The 24,312-nt window shown below is 44.2% G+C and overlaps 1 protein-coding gene across 1 annotated transcript in view; it reads left to right on the top strand.

Annotated features, from left to right (window-relative positions):
* The window catches only part of MREG (melanoregulin), a 60,627-nt gene extending 38,004 nt beyond the window's left edge, over positions 1-22,623 (top strand). The window contains exons 3-5 of the mRNA XM_044241561.1: positions 18,048-18,138; positions 19,640-19,803; positions 20,843-22,623. Coding sequence (XP_044097496.1) covers positions 18,048-18,138; positions 19,640-19,803; positions 20,843-20,977 — 390 coding nt within the window. The 3' untranslated portion in view covers positions 20,978-22,623. The remainder of the gene's footprint in view (positions 1-18,047; positions 18,139-19,639; positions 19,804-20,842) is intronic.
* The last annotated feature ends 1,689 nt before the right edge of the window (positions 22,624-24,312 follow it).

The raw sequence follows: 24,312 nt of genomic DNA, 5'->3' as shown, positions 1-24,312 counted from the left end.
TTGTGTTAAAGGCATTCTGTAGACAAGGTTGCTTCCTCCTAGGAGATATCCCTCTAGTTACCAGGAGATTCGGCTGATAAGGAAATTAGATTGGGTCACCTGCCAGGGTTGCCAGTTTTCTTTTCTTTTCTTTCTTTTTTTTTTTTTTTTTTAAAGATTTATTTATTTATTTGGAGGAGGGTGGAAAGGAGCAGAGGGAGGGGTAGAGAAGCAGACTCCCTGCTGAGTGCAGAGCCTGATGCAAGGCTTGATTCCATGACCCTGAGATCATGACCTGAGCCAAAGCCAAGAGTTGGATGCCCAAATGAATGAGCCACTCAGGTACCCCTTCTTTTCTTTTTCTTGGTAGGGCTTACCCCTCCCCCAGACACATACGCCCGTGTGCACGCGCGCGCCCATGCACACACACACACACACACACAAGAATGAATAGATCACAAACCAGCTGCTTTAACTCCTTCCTCCTGGGGGGCAAAGATGAAAAAGACAGGCAAGATTCAGTGCCAGGTAGAAGTAAACAAGCTGACAGGTTTTTAATACAGAAAGGACATTTATTAGCAGGGTCCCTGGTGATAAAGTATGCAGGAAGAATGATTACAAAAAGTTACCACTACATGGGTGTCTGGGTGGCTCAGTCGGTAAGTACGCAACTCTTGATCTCAGCTCAGATCTTGATCTCAGGATTATGAGTTCAAGCCCCATGTCAGGCTCCACACTGGGCATGGAGCCTACTTAAAAAAAGAGTCACCACTACAATAAGAAGTGTCTGGCTTGAGAAAAAAGTGAGAAACTTTTTGATTTGGGGAATTGTTAGTTTAAAAAAAGCAAATTATAACTTCTGATTTCTCTCTTCCCTTTCTTTCTCTCCCTTGTGCTTCTACTTGGCTCCCTCGAAGGCCCGCCATCCCCAGATAATCTCAGCTCTCCTGGGGCTCCTTCCTCACCATACCTAACCTTGTCTTTGCTCTGCCTGCCTACCTTCTGTACCCCTCCTCTTCAAAGCTGGCAGAGATCCCAGAATGCAGAGTAAATGCCCCACAGAGGCAACAGTGTTTTCAGCTAAATACCGAGCGCGCACGCACACACACACACACAAAGGAACTTACAAATTTATCCACGGGATTTTCAGTTTAACAGAATTAATTGAAGTCATATGAGTTGAGTAGTGTCTGTGAGTTGTCATCCAGAATATAGTAAATACTTTTCTAAGTAAATTCAAATGATAATGGTACTTATAACTAGACTTCTTCATTTTTGAAGTAAGTAGACATTAGTTTGGATTAACAAAGGAAGCTTTGTTAAAATTAATTTTTACCAAAATTATTAAATTTAAAATTTAAAATTATTTTTGTTAAAAATAATCCTTCTTAGGTGTTTTAAAATTTCTGTTCTGATTATAAAAAAAGTATATAACCATTGTGGAGAATTTGGAAAGTATAGGAGAAAAAAGTCATGTATACAAAATTCTACTCTGAGATAAATATTAGCGTACTATATTATACATTTTTCTGTATGTTTGAGACATTGTGTGTATATATATATATATATATATAATTTATACTGTATGCACCTATAGATATATACTATATATATTCTATATATAATTGTCTCAAAAATTCATATATATTATAATAAGTAAATAAATGTTCTGCCTTAACACTGATGACTAATGTATCTTAGGTCTTTTGTCTTCACTTTTTTGCCTTTCCAATTTGTGCTTTCATGAATATTCTTTGCATTCACATCTTTTGTATTTGAGATTATTTCCTTAGGATAGATACTTATAACTAGAATTCCTGGATTAAATAGTTTACCCATTTTTATATATTTTGAAACACACTGCCCAATAGTTTTCCCTGTTTGTGAAAAAAATAAAACGCCAATTTATAACTCTCAGTTGTAGTGAAGGAGCCCCTTTCCTCACACCCTGCCTAGCCCAGGCATTCTCCTTGTCTGCTACTTCTCATAGATAATTTGGCTAGATAGCAACAGCAACACAACATTCATTGTTTCCTTGAGAATTCTTAAAAGCTGGTATTATCTCCTAATTGATCCTTCTGTAAATTCTCTCTTGATGTCTCTTGTTCACAAGTGTGGTTTTTCTATGTTAATCTCTTGCTATTTGTATCAAACACTCCCCCCACCCACAGCATGTTTCTTACTTTTGTATTATTATTTTCTTTCCTTTTTCTAGAAGAGTTTTGAGTTGGGGCATCTGGGGGGCCTCAGTTGGTTAAGCAACTGCCTCAGGCTCAGGTCCTGTTCCCAGGGTCATGGGCTCAAGTCCCACATGGGGCTTCTTGCTCAGTAGGGAGCCTGCTTCTTCCTCTGCCCTTCCTCCTGCTTGTGTGCTCTCTCAAATAAATAAGTAAATACAATTTAAAAGGAAAGTTTTGGGTTTTTTTTTCCCCCAATTTATTTATTTTCAGAAAAACAGTATTCATTATTTTTTCACCACACCCAGTGCTCCATGCAAGCTGTGCCCTCTATAATACCCACCACCTGGTACCCCAACCTCCCACCCCCCCGCCACTTCAAACCCCTCAGACTGTTTTATGTTTTTATTCAGTCAGATGATATACCTTTCTGTTGTCTTGGAGGTCTTTTAGAAGTAATGGGACATTTACCTGGGTGTAGGTGTCATGTACTGAGATTATGGTGTGAAAGCACTTTATTTTTTAAAAATTTTTATTTATTTTTAAAATTTCTTCTCCGTGTCCAGAATTCATTGTTAGCACTCTTGTAAATTGAAAGACACACTAGCAATAAAAGGAGCAGTGACTCATTAATCCCCATAATGTTGCCACATTTTGAAATTAAACCACTGGTTATAGTATTATCTAGATCAGCCCTGTCCAAGAAAAATATACTGCAAACCCCTCAAGTAATTCTAAATTTCCTACTAGCCACATTTAAAAAAGTAAATATAAATAGGTAAAATTGAGTTTTGTAGTACCTTTATTTTAACCCAGCATATTTAGATTATTATCATTTCAATATGTAATCACTATAAATCTCCTAATGAGGCATTTTATGTTCTTTTCTTTTTTCCCCTTTGGTATAAAGTTTTCAGAATCCCTTCACTACACTACACTCCGCTCCTTCACTACAATTGAGAGTTATAAATTAGCGTTTTATTTTTTTCACAAGTGTGTCTTTTACACTTAGAGTGTTTCTGTGTTCAGACCCGCCACGCGTGGCTGCTGGCGAGGGAGCTGGACAGCCCTGGGCTGGGTGCTGAAGGCTGGCTGGGTCTCTGTTGTCTTCTAGATCCTGGATTCAAACAACCCATCCTTAAATCTTAAACTCGCCTCAGTACTTGGGAGCAACAGCCTTCCTCGTGGGTACATGCTGAAAGTCAATGAATCGATCATTTCTACCTTGCCAGAAACTAAAGTCCCCCTTTGCTCTCCCTGAACAGGAACGCAGGCTTATCATCCTTTGCTTTTGGTGACAGCCATAAATTGTCCTAGGACTTTGGGCTGGTTCCAGCTCGTTGATTAGGAATAACAATGTCACATGCAGACTCCAAGACCCCCCACCCCCAATTCTTCCCACTGACAGCATTCGCCAAATCACACCCTGAATCTGGCTCTTCTCCTAACTCGGAAGCCGGAGTGTGCTGGAACCCCCCAAATTAGGCAGAACTGACTTAAAATCTCATTGCTCAGAAGCCCAGTTGCTTCCATGGCCTTGCTGGCAGATTTCGGCAGCAGGAGCTGGGAGCTAGCCTTTGGCTTAATCTAGTTAAAACCAGATAAAGAATTAGGTCAGGGGCCTCTGGCTACAAAGCAGTCTGTTTCCAGAACCCTGGCGGAGCTGGGGAATGAAAATAAACAAGGAGAACTGGAAAAGCTTTGCTTGGCATTTACATCTCATTTGTTCTAGGTCAACATTCTAGCTGTAGTTCTAGGTCAGAACACAGGAGCATTGCAAAGGGCAGTGGGACTGCATTAAAGAATCAGGGTGGGGCGCCTGGGTGGCCTCTGCCTTCCACTCAAGTCAGGATCCCAGGTTTCTGCGATCGAGCCCCGCATCAGGCTCCCTGCTCAGCGGGCAGCCTGCTTCTCCCTCTCCCACTCCCCCTCTCTTGTGTTCCCTCTCTTGCTATCTCTCGCTCTGTCAAATAAATAAATAAATCTTAAAAAAAAAGGCAATCTGGGTAAAGAGGTGCCCCTTCATGGCGCTGCAGGCTGTGACTCCCGGATGCTATTAGGAGTTTGAGGCTCCTGGTGGTCAGCCCAGCAGGCTGGTCCTAGACCTGGGGGTATCGTGAACCCCACCAGGCCCAGTTTTCCCTGGGATTCAGGGGAAGAGCAAGTGGATAGTTCTGGAAGGTCCATAGGGAGGAGCCCCAGACGCAGATGTCTTACGCAGAGGTTTGTTCTTATGTCACTGAAGAGGTGGGTCTGATCAAAGTTGGAGAGAGAGAACTGCGTGGGAGTCTGACCTGCCCCTCCAAAAGCCTCCTTTCCGTAGACCCAAGCCGCCAACAGATGCTCCAGACAGATGAGCCGTCCAGGCAGAAGCGATAAAGCCAACCCCTGCTTGGAGCATCTGGAGGGCCCTCTGAGCCCTGAAGCCCCTAAGGACCTAAGGGCCAGGTCCCTGGGCCCCCCTTGGCCACCACTCCTCACTGCCCCTTCCTCCAAGGTCCATCTCCCTGCTGTTCATCCTTTCACATGCCAAGGTTCTCAGCTCTGTCATTTGATCCTGTGCCATTTGGGGCGAGGGGGAGGCAGAGGGCTAGATGAGGGCCTGGCTGTCTAGGAACAGTGAAATACGATCCTGTCTTTCCCACTTCCACACCGTATCTGGCAGGTGGAGAAAACAGGCTTTTATAGCCCTGAAAGAGGATGCCCCTCCTGGGTCAGTGCCCTTGACACTGTTCGGAACCAGCTGTGTTTAAAGGAGGCTTCTCTGTGTAATGGAGCGTGGCCTCCTTTCCTGGCCCACTCTCCCCAGCCTGCCGCTCGCACTGGAATCGGGTTGCCTGGTGTGTCCTCCCACTGCTGGGCAGTGAGGAGCGAGTCAACAAGGGGTAGCTGGAGAACAGAGGAGGGGGCCTGTCCCTGTTCTGGACCCGAGTGGCTGTGCCAGAAGCTGCTTTTGGAATGTCCCTGCACGTTGTGTTCCATTTCTCTCCTTGTGTCCCAGTTTCCACGCTGGTGACAGGGAAGGACAACAGAGTGGGCTAAATTTGGGCCCAGCTGAGGGGCAGCTTAGGATACCAGGAGGAGCGTGGGTTATGGAGTCCGACAGACTTGCGATTAAATTTTAGGTTCTCCTGCTAACAGCTGTGAGATCTCAGCTGGGTCATTTAAAGTGTCAGAGCCTCACTTCACACATGTCTCTGTGTGAAGGGCTCTACGAAACGATCACACTGGATTTTGTGCCTGGGACGGCACCTGCCACCCAGGCCGACCTCAGCATCTCTTATTACTTAAAGAGCCACATGCGAAAAGAACTTCTGAAATGTCAAATACTTGATCAGGCACAGAGTGCCAGAGGAGAATGGATTATTCTGTTTAATTTCACCTTTCTCAAATTCATCATTTCCCCAAAACACAGAAATCAAAATATCTTGATCATACAAACCAGCCTTGTCCACAAAGGGCATGGACTAGCGCCCAAATGACTTTTTCTGATGAGATTTAGTGCCGGTTTCTAGATCAAAAGAGGCACTGAATCACCAGCAGAATGCAGCCTTTATGTGATTTGTCCTATTTGTTTGAATTCAGTGAACCCACGAGGGGGGCAACACTTTGCACAGAGGATTGTGTAAGACGTGGGTGAATCCAGGTTCTTGTACCCAGGGATCCTACAGTCTAGTAGCGAAGGAGACACTATGAATACCTTTGTACCGGTGTCTGTACAGTAAACAGCTCTGCAACAGTTTTCATATAGGGGCTGAGGAATTTCGAAAGAAAAAGCAGTTACTTGCAGTCGGTGGGAAAGGTGAAGGTGTCTGAGGCGTTTGAGCAGAACCTTGTCGAGTGAATAGGATTTAGATGGCTCTCGAATGAGGAGGTGCGTGAACGTGGTGCAAGCCACGGAGGTGCAAGGTGCGCGGGAAGAACAGACTGGAGGTCCCGCGGCAGGTGCACACTCCTGGGGCTGGGTGTGGTAGATGGAGCCTGGAGAATCAGTGCCTGGCGAGCCAGCTTGGAATTGCAGCTTTATTCAGTAAGCACCGCAGCACAACCCAGGTGTTTGAGCAGAGAAATGACCCAGCCTCAGCTTTAGGAAGACAGCGGGTTGGGGGATACTAGCTTCTGGAAGGAAGCAGAGGGACCAGTTTCTGCAGCTGTTCAGGCCCCATCAAGGCTGGGCGGTGGCAGTAGTGTGGCAGAGGGCAGATCGCGGGAGCAGACGACTGGTTTGCATCGGGTGAGCAGGACTGAGGGGAGCGAGCAGCAGGGAACCAAGCTGGGGGCGCAGGAGGGCAGTTGCTGTCTCGGCCAAGGCTGGTTCTGGGTCTCACTGGTTCTGTAGCATGGCCTGGGCAGCAGCCCTTCCCCGTGGAGACAGCCAGAGGAAAGGGGCCAGTAGAGACCCTCAGCAGAGGCGTGGGGTCAGGAGGAGATCAGGGGTGACTGACAGAGAAGTAGGGACCACGGGGGGGTTGGTGAGGCATTGTTGGGGGGTTGGGAATCCTCTAGGCAGATGGAGATCGGAAAGCCCAAGGCAGAGGCTCGGGCAGAGTTGTGGGAGAGGAAGAGGCGAAGGAGGAAGCAGGAGCTGCCAAGAAAGCGAGAGGGGGATGGAGGTCATCAGGAGGGTGCCCTGGAGAGGGAGCTGGCCCAAATCTCAGATCTGCTGCTGTTCACTCCGGGCGAGAGACTGGACCTTTCTACGCCAGGCAGTGTTGGGATGGAGGCGGGTGAAGAGTCGTGTCTTGTACCCAGTGGGCTCCGCACAGAGACGACTTCCTTCTTCCCTTTCCCTCAGAAACCCAGAGAGGCATGTTAGAAGGGGATGGCCATCAGGAATCCATGCTTTAGGTAGGCTGAGGCTGAGGCTGAGGCCTTTGGAAGGGATGTGGAGCCCTGACTGTCGCCAGTGAGCTGAGAAGGTGGGGAAGGCAATTTAGCGCTCTCTGGGGTAACATCTCTGAATGGCGCTGACTACCAGGGACTGGTGAATTGGCAGGGGACGGTGAGGAAGTGACAGCAGCAGGTGAAAGCTCCCCAGGGAAGCCTGGGCAGTGAGGGGGGCCTGGAGAGTGGGCTAGAGCTTGAGGCAGCAGCAGGGGGGACGGGCAGGGGACCATGGCTGCTTGCATCAGCGAGTGACTCAGCTGTCCTTTTAAGAAGTATGAGCTAATTCCTTCCAAAATCCTTTTTCTTGAATGTGGCATATGAGAGCTGCCCTCTGGTGAGGTCTGGGAGGAGGAAGCCCATCACGTGAGTGAGTGCCCTCGCCGGCAGTGGCTGTCCCATGTGCTCTGGGGAGGATGTGGCCGGGGTTCTGCATGAAGGCATCGGGTAACCCCGTAATCTTGCAAGCGTGGCAGAAGAGGGCTGCATGCTCCCCAGGGACTTTTCCAAGGATGGGAGCTTAATGGAATGAGAGGTGGGGTAGCGAGGGAGAGGAGCAGAGGAAGGACCTCTCGGGAAGTCTGAGGAAACCCAGGTTTTGTTTTGTTTTTTTAACTCAGTCTTGGAGCCTGAAGCATAGTTTCAGAAAATTATGGGGTTTCATGGCTCTCTGTTGCAGACAAGCACAGTTTAGGCCAAATATTGACCAATTTTCTCCGTGGTCCTCAGAATCTCAGACCTTTGCAGATTGGGCCACCCCCACCACCCAACACCCTGTGCCTTGGAGGGAACGGTTTTACCCATGTGGCTCTCCTCACAGAGGTCATGGGGAGGAGGTGGGCAGGACAGACTGTGGGGAAGAGAGGGTTGAGGCAATTGGGAGGGGTCGAGGTCCTTTCTGCCTGCCCTGAGGTTCCCAAAGGAGGGACTGGAGCACAACTTCCCAGCGAGCCAGCCCTTGAGAAGGCTGTTGCTGGGTTTGGTAGCATCCTGGGAATACTTTGTCTCTAGAAAATGTCTCTCCCGAGACTTCAGTTATGTTTTCTTGGTTCCTCCTTGGGCACAGCTGTTCTGGCTTCAGGTTGGTTTCTTCTCTGATCAGCTGTTCTTCTGGGCTCTTCCTCCATTCCTTTCCTCCCTTTGCACCTGCCAACCCATCCCTTCTTCCTGTTTTAGAAGGTGGTGTGGACAGTGGCACCGTGCGTTGACCCCATAGCCAGGCTGCTGGGATGTGAAGTCCCAGGTCTCACTTACTAGTGCACACCCAGGCAAGTTGTCTCAGGTTCCTCATTCTTGAGATGGGATAATCCTATTCATCTCCCAGAGTAACGCACGTATGGGAATTACTGAAGTAAATACATGTAAAGGGCTTAGAGCAGAGCCTGGGAAGAAGTAAGTGCTCTATACATATTATCTCTATCTATCTGTCTCTCTTTTTTTGTAAATGCCTTGAGATCCTTCTGGATTTTGTCAGCTTATAAAAGAAAAATACATTATATTGAGAGATCCTACAGAAATCACATCTCTAGAGGATGCCTGGGTGTCTCAGTCAGCTAAACTGCCCTCAGCTCACGTCATGATCCCAGGGTCCTGGATGGAGCCCCAAATCGAATCGGGCTTCCTGCTCAGCGGGAAGCATGCTTCTCCCTATGCTGCCACTCCCCTTGCTTGTGCTCTCTCTTTCTCTGTCAAATAAATAAATAAAATCTTTTAAAAAAAGAAATTACATTTCTGGATATTTAAAATTATATACAGTTGGCCTATGAACAACATGGGTTTGAACTACACAGGTCCACTTACACAAGGAATTTTTTTGATAAATACAGTACAGTACAGTACTGTAAATACATTTGCCCTATTTTCTTTTCCGTATTATTTTAATAATACTTTCTTTTCTCTAGCTTAATTTATTATAAGAATACAGAATATAATACACATAATATATAAAATACGTGTTAATCGACTATATCTTCTGGTCAACAGGAGGCTATTAGGAGCTCAGTTGTTGTTTTAAAGATTTTATTTATTTTTTTGAGAGAAAGAGACAGAGATAGTGATGGAGAGCATAAGCGGGGAGGAGATGGAGGCAGACTCCCTGCTGAGCATGGAGCCCAATGCCAGCCTCCATCCCAGGACCCTGAGATCATGACCTGAGCCAAGGACAGACACTTAACCAGCTGAGCCACCCAGGTGCTGGCTAGAAGTTCCGTTTGAGGGAATCAAAAGTTATGCATGGATTCTTTACTTTATAGGAGGTCGGCACCCCTAACACCCAAGCTGTTCGAGGCTCAATGGTGGTATATTTCCTATAGAAGTTATCCCTTCCAGGTCCAGTGATGAAGAGCTCATTATCTTACAAAGACTTCATTCGAAAAGAAAGTTCTGTCTCCCACTGATCTTCCTCTTTGGGGGTTTTTCTATCTGTTAGTCTTAGTCCTGTATTTTGAGTGTATATAGAGAGGAGAAAAGAAGAGGACTCCTTCTTGCATGCAGCAGCTGCTGAGGCTTGAAGGATGCCCTCACCATACTCCCAAAGCCCTGTGGTTTGCAGATCTCCCAGCCAGGCTGCTGTGACCCAACCATCTCGTCTCATCTCGGTCCCTCTCTTGGCGGTGCCCCTGTTGGTCATGATGCCTCTTTAGGCAGCTGTGGTTCTGGGCAGAGTGCGGAGATGCTCATGATAAAGGCAGTATAATATACATCAGTTTTGGGGGCTACATCTTATGTCTTTAGGGCAGGCTTCATGTGCTATTTATTTTGGGAAGCTGTGCTTCTCTGTGCTTGGCACAAGAGAAGTACAGACTGAATGTCCCATTTTGGGTGGATTTGGAGCTTTTAGTTGAGTCAAACCCTAGACCTGTCTTGGATTGGAACTGCTGTATAAGCAGGTCCCTTGTGTCCCCTGTTTCAACCTCACAGTAGGGTATATCTCCATTTAGTCCTAATAAATTCCAGCGTATAGGTTTTATTTCATAGACCTTATTTGTTGCACATTTTTAACTCTTGGTTCTCTCCTGCCGTGTGTTCGCTTCCTCTCCCACCTCTGTGGCCTTTGATTTCATGAAGTCAATGATAAAAACAATGATGAGGCCCCCACACCGAGCCCTGTCCTGCATTACTGAAAACCTTTTTCCAGACTGACATCAACAGTTCTGAGTACCCTTCAGTGGTTGCAAAACGACCCTCGTCTGCATCACCCATCTCACACTTCTCTGTGAGAAGCAAACATGAGAGAATCTGTTAGCAGATATACGCCCCCCACACTGCCTGTCTCTCTCTGATTTATCTGATATTTCCCCCCACAGAAAAAAAAGAAGGAATACTAGAGATGCAGTCCATATGAGTTTTCTATCCTTTGGAGAATCTCTCTTCATTGTAAGTAGAAGATAACACGAGATGATGTAAACGGGCAAAAATGGAAAGAAAGAGATGGCAGTTAGCAATGTTCAAAGGATTCATTTGAGCAAGAAGCTGTCACTTTCAAGGAAAAGTATTGGGGTCCCATTCGCTGGGCCATTTCCTGATGTAGATGTTTAACTTTTGTACAAGGCAATGTTGTTAGAGCCGGCTTATCAATGTTGCATTGAAGTGGAAATTCCTGAAGGGAAATCTGTGGTGCGTGACACATGGGAGTACTTAATCATTTTTAATGGTGATTCTAGAAAGAATGATGGGGAAGCAAAAGGTCTTTTTTTTTTTTTTTTTTAAGATTTATTCACTTGAATGAGAGAGAGCACATGAGTGGAGGGGAGAGGGAGAGGAAGATGGAGACTTCCCAATGAGCAGGGAGCCCGATGTGGGGCTTGATCCCAGGACCTGAGATCATGACCTGAGCCAAAGGCAGATGAGTAACCATCTGAGTCCCCCAGGTGCCGGAAGCAAAAGATCTTAAGGCATTTTTTGGTTTTAAGGCACATTCAGGAACATATTGTAATTTTTAGGGGACCATTTTCTATAAAACAAATGTATATACATTTTTAAAAGACTTTTTAAAGGATTTTATTTATTTGACAGAGCAAGCGAGCATGAGTGGGGGAGGGGCAGAAGGAGAGAGAGAGAGAACGATAAGCTGACTCCCCACAGAGAGCAAAGCCCAACAAGGTGCTTAATCCCAGGATCCCTGAGATTATGACTTGAGCCAAATTCGGATGCTTAAGTGACTGAACTGCCTAGGCAGCCCTTTAAGGATTCTATTTTTAAGTAATTTCTACACATAATGTGGGGCTCGTACAGCCCCAAGATCAAGACTTACATGCTCTACCAACTGATCCAGCCAGGCACCCCCAAATATATGTGCTTATTATAATTTTGTGTCCATCTACACCAGATGGGAAAGAAAGTCATGTTAAAGAAGGATCTGGAACTTCATATTCTGATACAGAACGACTGCTAAAACCTATTAAGTGAAAAGTACAGGATATAGTATGCCACCATTTATGGGGGAAAATGGAAACATTCCTTGTTTATACCCTGATGGCTGGGAGACAAGGCCTTTATTTTTGGATTGTGGACCATATGAACATATTCCCTAAGTTAAATAAGCAAACAATAAATATGCAAGAAAAAGGAAGCTGTGTTGAGGTAGTAACAATAACTAGTCATTCTTTCATGTTTCCTTTTTTAAAATTAAGTGTGTGTGGACTTTGGAATTAGGTTTGAATTCTGGCTTGACAGAATTGAGCTGGCATGTTGAGTAGGAGGGAAGTAATATTAACTCATGCAAAATTTGGGAAAGACTCTCTTGCAGATCAAATACAATAAGGACCATTTCTTAAAGTTCAGTTGGTGATTGTCTGATCTTGGGATATGGAGTGAAAATGAAGAAGCAGATTTAAGCCTGGGTACGAGCAGCTGCTTCTGAAAATGGTTTTTGACCATCCAAGCAAGACAAAAACTAGGGTATCCAAATGCTTGGGTTTCAAATGGTGAATAGGTTTTGACTAAAAAAATTTATTTTGACTCAAAATAAAAATTTTTTTTCAAAAATTTTTAAAAATTTATTTTTGACTCAAAAAATTTATTTCGAATCAAAAGTCAGCTTGAACTACTGATTAGATCCAGCCAGAAAGATTCTATGTGTGTTTGTAAATAAGGGAGTTGAGTGTTTCAGTCAATGGTCGCTGGACCCCTCTCCATCAGATCTTTGGAAGAAATTAGCCAATGAGATATAGGCATAGCCACTCTCCTGTTATAAGTACAGTCTTGTCTGAGTGAGAAGCTCTGCTCTGATGGACAGAATTCAGGGGAGGCGCCGTAAAGCAGTCCCTGGACCCAGAAAAGGAATGCTTTTGTATCTGTGTCATCGCCCGAGTCACTTAGGGACAGAAAGATTGAGCCATTAACACCCCCTTCTCTGTAGACCATAACCTCACCCAGCCAAATAAATCTATATGCTGAATGTTTTCCCCTAGGAGCAAGAGGTAGGAAAGCACGAGACTAATATTTTGTACGGTAGTTATGATTTCCTTTCTGTTTATGTACTCCTTGAGCGCAGTTTGTAACATGAATCTTTCAGACGCAAGGAACAGAGAAAGAACTCCCATTGTCTAAACCTAAATGGAATTGTCTTGGATGACAGAGAGTTCCAGAAGAAGGTCTGACTTCAGATGAGATAAGATCCTGAGATGGGAATGTCCTTAGGCTCGCTCTCTCTCTCTCTCTCAGTGCTGCCTTCACCTTTGTCCTCCTCTGAGGGTTGACTTCTTCGTTAGGCTGACTTTTCTCAGGGTAGTCATGGTGATGGGAGCAGTTCTAGTTAGTTCTAGGTTTTTTACCCTCTTGCTGCATTGTCCAGGAGAAGGGAGAACATCTCTCCTGGTCACTCTCAAAAGCCTCACAGTTTTAGCTACATCTCCTTCGCTGAGCTGGGTGAGGTGTCCATCCCTGCCCCAGTGGGGTTGTGCTTACTGATGTGAGTTATTGGATTTCAAACCTGGCACCCCTTCAAAGGATTCTGATTTCATCAGCCTGGAAGATGGGTCTCGTGCACTGGTATTTTAGAAATGCTCCCTGCATGATTCTAATAATCAGCCAAAGTCAAGTGCATTGGCTTAAGTCAGTTGGTACCAACTTTTAGAGCTGGGAAATGTAACTGTTCTCCAAAGGAAAATCTGAGTAAAGGTGGCAGATTGATAGAAAAGGAAGATAGATATCAGGGAAGCAGACATCAAGTATGTGTCTGAGGCAGACATTTTTCTTGCATACGTATTTGCTGCCGTGGTGTCCCTATCACGTCTTTCCTCCTCACTATCAGAACCTGGCTTTTGTGGGGAGCATCAAGGTGCCAGCTCCAGTGGCAAGATCATGATTGTCCAAATACTGTTGGCAATTGGTTTCCCCACTTTTCCTGTCTCCCTGGTGATGAGAGAAACAGAAAGAGAGAGAGACAGAACAACTAAATTATTCTTTGTAGCAGACCATACAAAGAAAGTTTCAAGTTAATACATGAGAAATTGGGAATATGAGCCCGATATTTGGAGTTATGGAAGTAGATACCAGAGGAAGAAGGAGGAGGAAGAGGAAGAGGAAGGAGAACAAGAAAGCAGGGGTGGGGGGAACAAGGAAAAGAAATGTTCAAATGTACTACCAAGGAATAAGACAAGAAAAAGAAAATGGGAAAGCAAACTTCATTTTCATTTTAGTTCTTCATTTCATTCTGTTCTCTTTGGGTTTCTACTTCTGTGTAATTGTATTATTTTATAACTTAAAGATAAGCTGATTGCTTTTGAAATGGTTTCTAAGAGCTTAAGATGACTTAAAATATATGTAGCTTCTTGTTTGAGTCCATTCTCTAAATGCAGACATTGTCTTTTTTAGCAAGAAATGTGAAGTACTTTTTTAACAGTCCCATTCATCCACAGCCTCACAGCAATACAGTCCTCTGCTCTGCCTGTCTTTGTGTTGCCTCAGCCTTCTCACCCGGCTTGAATCTTGTGGGCCAACAACCAGAGAGGAGAAACACCTCAAGAATCTGGTCTACATGCCTTCAGTAACACACTTTCAGTCACATGTCTTTCACTTGGACTTGGCTCCCTGGTGTCTTATGCAATCAAATTGGCACTCTTTCTTTTTTCTTTTCTTTCTTACTCTTTCTTTCTTTTTTGAGAGAAAGAGAGAGAGAGAGAGTGGGGAGGGAGGGGCAGAGAGAGAGAGAGAATCTTGAACAGACTTCATGCTGAGTGGAACCCCCCCCCATGTGAGGCTCCTTCTCATAACCCTCAGGTTATGACCTGAGCCGAAATCAAGAGTTAGACTCTTAGCTAGCAGCCACCCAGCCACCCCCCTGCATTATTTCTTTTATTACACCTTTGCTAAGTGACTTATTGTTTCAGGCCACTGTATCATGATGAGCCACGATGAATTACATTAGGTTTTCGCAAAAGACAAACAAAAGATTATTTTAGAAAGTAAGACTTCAACTTTTGATGTCTAGTGGGTTGGAATTTCAACTGACTTATGAAGGGTATTTAATTGGTCTGTTACTTTTTAAAAATCTATTTATATATTTTAGAGGGGGGGCGAGGGGCAGAGGAAGAGGGAGAGAGAATTCCAAGTAGACTCTGGGCAGAGCACAGAGCCCAACGCGGGGCTCAGTCTCGGGACCCCGAGATCATGATCTGAACTGGAACCAAGAGCTGGGCAGTAAACTGACTGAGCCACCCAGGCGCCCCCAGTCTTTATTTTAAAATTACTTGTCTAAGAACAAAGTGTGACAACTTAAAAATTGTAGGACATCACAAGACTTGATTTTCTCCAGTAGCAGGGAATAGGCGAATTAGTTTGTTTAGCCATGAGTAAGATTTTATCCACCACCATTTCTCATTTGTTGCATTCAGATGCTGTTCTTTGGCTCATATGTTAAAAACAAACATATGAGTTTGATTTTATCCATTGATTTTATCCAAAACCAATTCTTAGTAAACCCTACCCACACTTCTACTGGTTTTAGAGCTTTTAAATTTTCCACAAAACTTCCAGATCCTTTCATATGCGATTACCCATGACCATTCTGTCAAAAGATGACAGTAATAATCCAGATATAGGAAGTGCATGGCTTTAGTCCATTAATTTTAACAGCACTTCCCATGCACACAAGTCAGTCGATGCTTAACTGGCCGGGTGGGGGGGGGATGCACGTGGAGATCCGTCCTTAGCAGATTTTTTAATGTCATAGTGTTGCTTCTCCATCAAATGCTTTTATCAGAGTAACAGATACTGAAACAGAAATAATTTGTATGACACGCAGTGTTGGAATTTAGGAATAGCAAAAGAGCAGATAGATGGGCAGCAAGAGGAGGAAAATTAAAAAAAAAAAAAAAAGTTTTCAACTTGGACGACCCAGTGAGGCTGGGTCTCTGAAAGGATAGGATTTGGCTACTTTGAGCTGAGCAGACAAGTTCTGGGGCCTCAGCCTAAGAAGCCAGGACAGAGGCTCAGAGACCTTGAATCACAAGTTAATGAAGCCACCTAGTGGTTTGTTACATGATTTAAGGTTGTGTGAAGACAAAGTATCTGCGGATTTTTTTATTGTATGGGTTTCTCCAATCAAGTGTTTCTTTTTTCTTTAAAGATTTTATTTATTTATTTGACAGAGAGAAATCACAGGTAGATGGAGAGGCAGGCAGAGAGAGAGAGAGGGAAGCAGGCTTCCTGCTGAGCAGAGAGCCCGATGCGGGACTTGATCCCAGGACCCTGAGATCATGACCTGAGCCGAAGGCAGCGGCTTAACCCACTGAGCCACCCAGGCGCCCCAATCAAGTGTTTCTGAAAGCCCCATCACTTTCCATTTAAGGAGGGCTCACTTCATTGAGAATCAGTGCAACACTGCTCTGTGTAATATTTTATTTATTTACAGTCTTCTTTTTAGCAAAAAGGACCAAAGCAACACTTATTAAAAGACAGTGAGAGAGCACAAACCAGAGGATGAGAGAGAGAAAAAGCGTGAATATAGACATAGAAAGGAGCATAAAATTCTGGGCGTTTAAAAATTCAAAAACTTTCTGTGAAAGGGCTCTGTATTTTCACTTAGTGGAAACTGGTCCGTTATAAAATTCAGTGTCCAGAACGGTGAAACAGTTCTCAGGAAAAGTCTAAAACTGTACCTGACGCTAAGAGCTGAGCACTTTATCTTTTGGAGGTCTTCCCAAATGAGATGCTGCCCTTAGTCCTCATCCAGAGTCTTGGAGGATTGTTTCTTAACCATGTCCACTCTGACTGGAGGAGAATGGGCATCACACGTCCCTTTCAGCACTTGTATGAACACACGTGCTCCTCAGAATAAGCCCATGAGGTCGGTAATACAGTGTCCCCATGCCACACACTAGGCCATGAGACACAGTTATTAACTTGGGCAAAGCCAGGCTCTTAGGAAATAATGGAGCCGGGACCCAGACCCAGGCAGGATGGTCCAGCAGGCGTATTCTTTTCCAGAATGCTCTACACTGAATGGCCAATGTGGTACAACAAGACCCATCCAACGAGAACAACAATAGTGGAGGTTTCCCCCCAACTTACCTACTCTGTAGTGAATTATATATATCATGCCCTGAACATGTTGCTCAAGATGGGTCAGGGTTGCGTATTTCCAAGATGACTCAGTTAACTTTGCTTTCTTCCAGGGCACAGGCTTTATCCCAGACCTCCATCACCACACATTCGTGCCCACATGTGCCTTTGGTCTAAAAAATAAACAAACAAAAAACACAAACAAACAAACAAACAAAAGCCCTACAGAAGACCAGGAGAGAGTCCTCAAATTCCCCCACTTACTGGCTTCTAAAAAATGGCTGAAATCAATGCCTTTTTGATGGCCTATCCTTTAATACAAGATCTAAATTGTAGTCATAACAAAATTCCCTTTATTTCGCTGGTTTTTCTTCTCAAATTGATATCTAAAAATATTTGTGAATGGCAGATAAATGGATTTCTCCTAGCCAGTCATGAAAGCTGATTAGCAACGAGCAAGGTTAGGCTCAACAGGAACTGTAGGAAATGAGTGTCATCCCTAAAACATTTGCCCTTAGAGGAGTCAGAGTATCACACACTTGAATCTTAAATTGAGCATTAAGAATGATGTTTTTTGAAGCTGTGTGTTAGAACAGTTGTGTGGTTAATGTTTTTGCTGAAAAGAAAAAGTATACTCTCTAAAATGACTGTTCTGTATAGATAAGGCTCCTTAATAAAAAAATGCCCATGGTATTTATAAGAAACGCTTAGCTTTATAAAGATTCTGATGCTCCTGAAAGATTCAGTTTCTGTTTGGAGACCAATGTGATGGCCCTACTGCCCATAAGATTGGAGTTTTGAGAATGGTAGCTTTTTAACAGTTCTGAAAACAATTCTGCCTGAAAAGATTTGCCTTGTTGTGTGAATCTTATTGAAGCAAAAGAGAGCAGTGCTGGGATACGGTGAAGAAGATGTTGGCCAGGAATCCAGAAACTTGGGATTCCCAGGTCTACTGTACTCTGATAACAAAGGAAGAGATAAATTCTTGGTGTGTGCTGTGTGCCGTATTTCTCATGAACTTTGGAGTCAGACCTGGATGCAAATACCAATTCTGGTACCAATTAGCTGGATGGTATTGGATGCCCCCGTTAATGTCTTTGGGCCTTAGTCTCTTCAGGGATAAAATGGCTTTGGTCATACATGGGTTTTAGTAGGGGCTCACTGAATGTGGGTGTGTGCCATTCTACACCTTTAATCTTTATAACTGTCTGGAATGAAGTCATCCCTTTCGACACCCCCACTTCACAGATAAGAGCATTGAGGCTGAGACACCGGGAACAGGAAGAGTTTAAGGAACATCGCCTGCTCCAGGCTGAGGCCCTAGAGATGGGAGCCGTCGGATTCCTGCTGACGCCTTCTCACGCGTGCCCTCCTCTCCTTTCAGAAAGGTTTTGAAGCCTGGTGAAGAGGAGACCCACCTGTTTCACTCAGTGTCCATTTGGGCATTAGAGAACAGTGGAAGGCAAGGGGTGAAAATAAATCCGCATTTTTATTTTCCTTCAGGAGTGGCAAAAACTCAACTACGATATCTACACCCTGCGGCAGATTCGGAGGGAAGTGAGAAATAGATGGAAACGCATCTTAGAGGATTTAGGTGAGTCTGAGAGTGACGATGGAATGGTACAGATCGCCAGCGGTGGTCATTCCTCTTCCCTTTTTTCTTCGAGCTTTGTATCAAAGGCCAGAAGACACGTCAGCAGCTGACTGATTGGAGCTGTTGTGTACGGGTTACGGTCCCAGTCCTGTGCTCCTTGTATCCTCCAGCATAAACATCTCATATTTCTGTTCCTACAAGCCTGTGTCTTGAGGACATACTTGGCTATGTGCTACTCCCATCTGTGCTCAGCGTGGAGTATCCCAGGCAGGGGAAGCATGCGGGCACCACCACCAGATGTTTCTGGCGGTGTACATCATGAATTGAATGAGATGAGCGTGATTGGCCAGTTAGGAGGCGCTTGAAGATGAAGCAGGTGGAAAGAAATGTTGTTTGTATGAGAGAGAGCAAAACTCAGTGTGGACTTTTGGAAGGACTCAAAGCTGGGAAACCTTCCAAGTTGGGACATAGACCTGTGGCATCAAAAAAGACATTGGGCGTTGGTTTTTCTTAAGTCGGCTAGAGTCATGATACAGTAAACGTGGCCCCTCACCTTGGAAAATGACCTTGTTTTCGTATTTAAAGCATGAATGTATTGAGTTCGAAGTCTTCCATCCTTCTGCCTTGGAAGAGAACAGAATCCCTTGGCCTCATACCTGTTCACAGGTTGCTGGCATCAGCCCCCATTGCTCCGTTGGGTTACGGTGGGATGGGATGGACCCTGCCCTCTTGACTCACCACTCTTGTGACTTAATTGACTCCTTCTATAAAGTGAGTTAGTCCAGGCAGGTGTGAATCTCTGAGTCTTTCATATTTTGGGGTGAGTAATTTTTTTTTTTTTTAACAATACTATTGCCCCGGGGGAAGGAATGTGGGCTTGGAGAAGTAGAAGCCTGGAGACAACCACTTTGCAGGTCCCAAAATGCAGAGGCAGGTAGGGGAAGAGGAAGGAGTAGGAGGAGGATTTCCGTGCCAAAAAAAGAGGTGGGAGTAGCAAGCTGTCAGTGGGTGAGGTTCCGAGACTTAACTCGGAGGGAAAAGTTAATGAAGAAAATGAGACCAGAAGAAATCTCAAAAGAGCTTTAAAGACCCTGCCAGTCACACTGACCTGGGAAGGAGTGCGCGGAGCAGGGCCTTGGCTCCTGACGTTTGTTTGGAGTGCACATCTGCGTACCTTCATTTTTTTTTTTAAAGTTTTATTTATTTATTTGACAGAGATCACAGGAAGGCAGAGGGGCAGGTAGAGAGAGGGGAAACAGGCTCCTTGCTGAGCAGTGAGCCCGATACGGGGCTTGATCCCAGGACTCTGGGATCATGACCTGAGCCGAAGGCAGAGACTCTAACCCACTGAACAAGCCAGGCACCCCTGGGTACCTTCTTAATCTCCTGCAGGATGGCCATTTCTTATCTCTATTGTATTTACAGGAGGGGTAAAGTTTTTATCTCTGTAGGCTTTCTTTTCTTCTCCTTTTTTTCTTTTATTAACATATAACTTCTGTAGGTTTTCAAAAGGAAGCTGACTCTTTGTTGTCCGTGACGAAACTCAGCACCATTAGTGATTCTAAAAACACAAGGAAGGCTCGGGAGATATTGTTAAAACTGGCTGAAGAAACCAGTATTTTTCCAACAAGCTGGGAGCTCTCGGAGAGATACCTCTTTGTTGTGGTAAGTGGATATATATATATGCATTTTTTTTTAGGATTTTATTTATTTATTTGAGAGAGAGCAAGTGGGGGCTGGGGGAGGGGAAGAAGGTGTGGGAGAAGCAGACTCCCTCCTGAGCAGGGAACCCAACATGGGGCTCGATCCTAGGACCCTGGGATCATGACCTGAGCCAAAGGTAGATAGATGCCTAACTGATTGAGCCACCCAGGCACCCCAGTGGATGTATTTTATATGTGCCCTCATTTTGCTTTAAGTTTTTGCTTTACTGTTATTCCAAATACTCATCATTCCGGCACCACCACAGCACCACAGTTTGGGGAGATAGACGAAGCTGGCATCTTACACGCTGGTTTCCAGAAGCCGACAGCATCAGAGCCACCTGATGGGCTTTAAATTTTCAGATTTCTGGATTGCACTCAGCCCTGTTGAGGCTCAGGTTGTGGCTCAAGAATCCGTACTTTTCAACCACTTCTGCTATGCAGCCAGCTTTTTGAATCATTTGTAGGTCAGAGATGTGAGAAACATAGTTAATATAACCTAAGATTGGGAGCCTGGGTGGTTCAGTTGTTTAAGCAACTGCTTTTGGCTCAGGTCATGATCCTGGAGTTCCAGGATCGAGTCCTGCATTGGGCTCCCAGCTCCATGAGTCTGCTTCTCCCTATGACCTTCTCCCCTCTCATGCGCTCTCTCTCTCAAACAAATAAATAAAATCTTAAAAAAAAAAAAAAATATATATATATATATATATATATGTATATATATATATATATATATATATGTATATATATATATATATATATATATATAAAACCTAAGATTAAAAAAGAATTTGAAAGGGACTCTAATAAGAATGTGCAATGTTTTCTTGGGTAATATGAGTAAAGGTTAGGGACATCTCTAAATTTGTTGAGAAAAACTGAAGCAATGTTTTACTTGTTCATGATTATTTCTAGGGTGGGTATTGTTACTAGATTGGTTTTCCCATCAACATGGCTGAGTTCCCATCTTGACAATACTTGTATGTTTAAATCTTCGGCAGGACCGTCTCATTGCTCTCGATGCAGCAGAAGAGTTCTTTAAAATCGCCAGTCGAACTTACCCCAAGAAGCCAGGAGTCCCAAGCCTGGCAGATGGCCAGAAAGAACTGCACTACCTTCCGTTTCCAAGTCCCTAAAGGAAGCAGAATTGGGATCCCCTTGCTGGTACTCAACAGCCAATCCAAGTTGGACAAATCATATAGAAGACAGTAAACAAGTGGAGGGCTAGCTAAGTGAAAAATCATTCTAAATCCTACAAAAAACTAAGGGTTTGGAATATTTGGTCTTCAAGAGGATGTTATAATAAGAAATGTTTGGGTTGTGTTGAAACACACTTGGGATCTTGTATCAGGGATATGGTCACTGGGATCTTTCCTCCCGGCTGATTAGATTTCAAGAACCCACTGTCCCCATTTTGGTTTTGGTTGTACAACAAGCCTATTGGGAGAATGGGATGTTCTAGGTAAGAAAACAATAAGACTGATAAAGCTATCATTGAGCCCAAATATGGACTACTGAATTTTAAATAATCACTGTGTAATATAAGCTAATGCTAAAATAATACCAGGCATCATGTGACTTTCCTTTGATTTGGAAGCTCCTTCAGAACCTTGCAGGTGTCAGAGGCATCATCTTGAGTATAAGTCAGAATTCTTCAGAGGTTCTGATGTAGCAGATAATAGGAATATCTAACAGGGCTGCCCAGAAGGGACTTCCAGATAGATCAATCCCATGTCAAAAAGATCTGTCTTCAGTGGTGGGACATGCATCTTAAATTCTTAACATTATCAATACTTGATTACCTCATTTTGGCATCTCATCCATTTCAAGACCTCAAGGCCATGGTATGTTATCTGGGCTAGCGTCTATCAACTGAAACATTTGACCTCCACTTCCTCCTCTTCTCTTTAATCTGCTTCTGGCTCAGCGGCAGAGTCACACTTGCCCAGAGACCCGCAGTGCAGACTGTTACACAGAGGGTCATTGCAGGACCGTCTTCTGGATTTTCAAGATGGAGCAATGCTGCCAATACAACTTGCTTCTCTCCACAGACTGAGAAGTCCAGCCTCGGAAGTTACTTGCCACTCAAGCAAGGAGCTTGCCGGGAAATGACTCATGGTTCACATTATTGAGTAGACTTTCAGAACCTGTCAGATGTATTGGTAGATTGCTGAGAACACTGGCAATATTTTTACTCCTACAGACTTTGTTCTTCTGACTTCATGTAAAGGGTAACTTATCTTTAGTTTGTCCAGGGGATGGTGACTTGAAAACTTGCTGACCAGCTCTTTTAGTAGTATATATAATGTTTGAAATATTTCTTAGAGGAAGATACATGTTCTTCATTTATTAATCCATTGCAGATCAACTTAACTGACATGTTTCAGGAAGATTCTTTCTAGTATAGTAAGTAAGCCAAAAGTTTTATTTTTTATATTTAATGCTTAACTTCTCTCTCACATTGTTTAAAATTAGCCTGCAGATGATTTCCCTCACTTCTGTAGGCTCTTGCGAGATAAACGTACAAACAGTGAAACAAATAAATAAAAACAAAACTAAAAATAAACAATAAATCTTTCTAAATCGTATTGTTTCCATGTCTGTCCTTGGAATTTGTGTTTTGTCTTTCTGCCTTTTTTGCATCTTTGGAGAATTAACTGTAAACATTGTCTTTATTTTTGGTAATGTATGAATAAGGATAAGAATGTCTCTATGAGTATAAGAAACATGGAATTATCCAGGAATTTTTCCTTGCAGGGAATTAAAAAGTTTTCCTATTTACTTTTCAGCTGGATGTGTGTGATATTTCCAAGAAATAAGAGGGAACAGATCATTCTTTCCATAATCCCTTTATAATAAAGGGTAAAGAAGTTGATAAGCAAATGGGTTTAAGGACCTCCTTCCCCTTGTCCTAAAGCAAGTCAAAGGGCAGATCTGTGCTCAAGTCCAGGTGGTACCACAATACATGGCAGGCTCAAGGGTGATTGCATGGACCACTCCAGAGCTCACACAGGGTTTGGCAGGACCCGATCAACAGATGTGCTGGCGGCTGGAGGGTTTTCCTACTTTCTAAATGTCTCCCTGTTGACCACTGTAGTACTTCTCAAAGGTTCATCTGTGTATGCACAGTGCTTTCAGATGGTAGAGATGAATGGAACTTTCCATATTAAAAGTTATTTATTTTAATGTGCTCCAGTGGGGAAACCCTGGAGTTTGCTGATGTCCTGCTTCATGGATATTATGGCAGTAAACAATCAAGTATTCATGTTTTCTTAAAGGGGGCACCTAGGAAGGCACAGTGGACACGTGGACCAAGGTGATCAGGAATGCATTGGTGAGGGGGAGGAGCTCAGTGATAAGGCTTGGGGTCCAGGTGCTGTTCCAGAAGTGGGCTCACTAATAGCAATGTAGGTGGACAAATAGGGGTCCAGGGGCAGTGCTTCACTGCCAGAAGCAAAGTGGACACAAGGATCATAATGAGTGGTCAGTTCTGAGGGTCCCTGCAGAGAGAGTTGGAGACGGTTAATAGAACACAGCATCCCTAGAGGCGGAACAGAGGGGTGACCAGTAAGAATATTGCTCAAGCTATACCAGCGAAAGATCTCCAAGAACGCTGACCAGGAGATAGATGGGGCACAGCTACCCTAACAGAAAGTTATGATCTCTTGATAGGTTTCCAGACCCTGGCTATTTTCCAGATCCAAAAACTAGTGACCAGAGGATGGTCTAGATCCCCAAGAGGAGGTCTTTGCAACACCACTGCAAGTATATACGGCAAAAACTTCTAGTCCTTCCTCAAAAGGACCTACAGTCATTTCCCTGGATAACTGTACACTGGGGAAAAGTGTGTACAAAAACACTCTGAGGAAGTAGGACACAATGTCCAAGTTGACACAGATACTCACGGACAAGAGTATCATGATAGTGTACCTTGGAGAATGGAGGTCTGTAGGGTTTATGTAGTCCTAGTCCAGATCTAACTCACAGTAGTTCCACTGAGTCCATGGATCTATCCAGTGGTCATCTCCCCACATCCAGAAGAAATTATTGGGCTGAATGTATTTGGGACTTGGCAGGACCACCATTTATTTCTTGGCCTGTGAGTTAAAAACTGTCCTAGTGGGAGAGCTTAGTGGAAAGTCAAACTGCTCCAGCCCCTGGCCATGACAGTAAACCAAAGTTAACACTGCATCCCAGGGAGGTGGCAGAGATTAGTGATGCCCTTGAAGACCTAAAGTTTGCAGGACATTGGTCTTGATCATAATTCCATTTAATTCACCATGCTGGCCCCTCTGAAAACTAGATGGATGCCAGAGAATGAAAGTGGATTATTGAAAACTCAACCAAGTAGTAGCCTGACTTGTAGCCGCTGAGCCAGATGCAGAATCTTTGTGAGAACAAATGAGCACAGACTCATCTACATGGCATGTGGCCATTGATCTGGCAAATATGTTCTTTCCATACTCATCGG

The sequence above is a fragment of the Neovison vison genome, chromosome 3 (genome assembly GCF_020171115.1).
Source record: "Neovison vison isolate M4711 chromosome 3, ASM_NN_V1, whole genome shotgun sequence".
NCBI lineage: Eukaryota > Metazoa > Chordata > Mammalia > Carnivora > Mustelidae > Neogale > Neogale vison.
The sequence above is the reverse complement of the archived record's forward strand: the minus strand, read 5'-3'. Positions and strand labels throughout refer to the sequence as shown.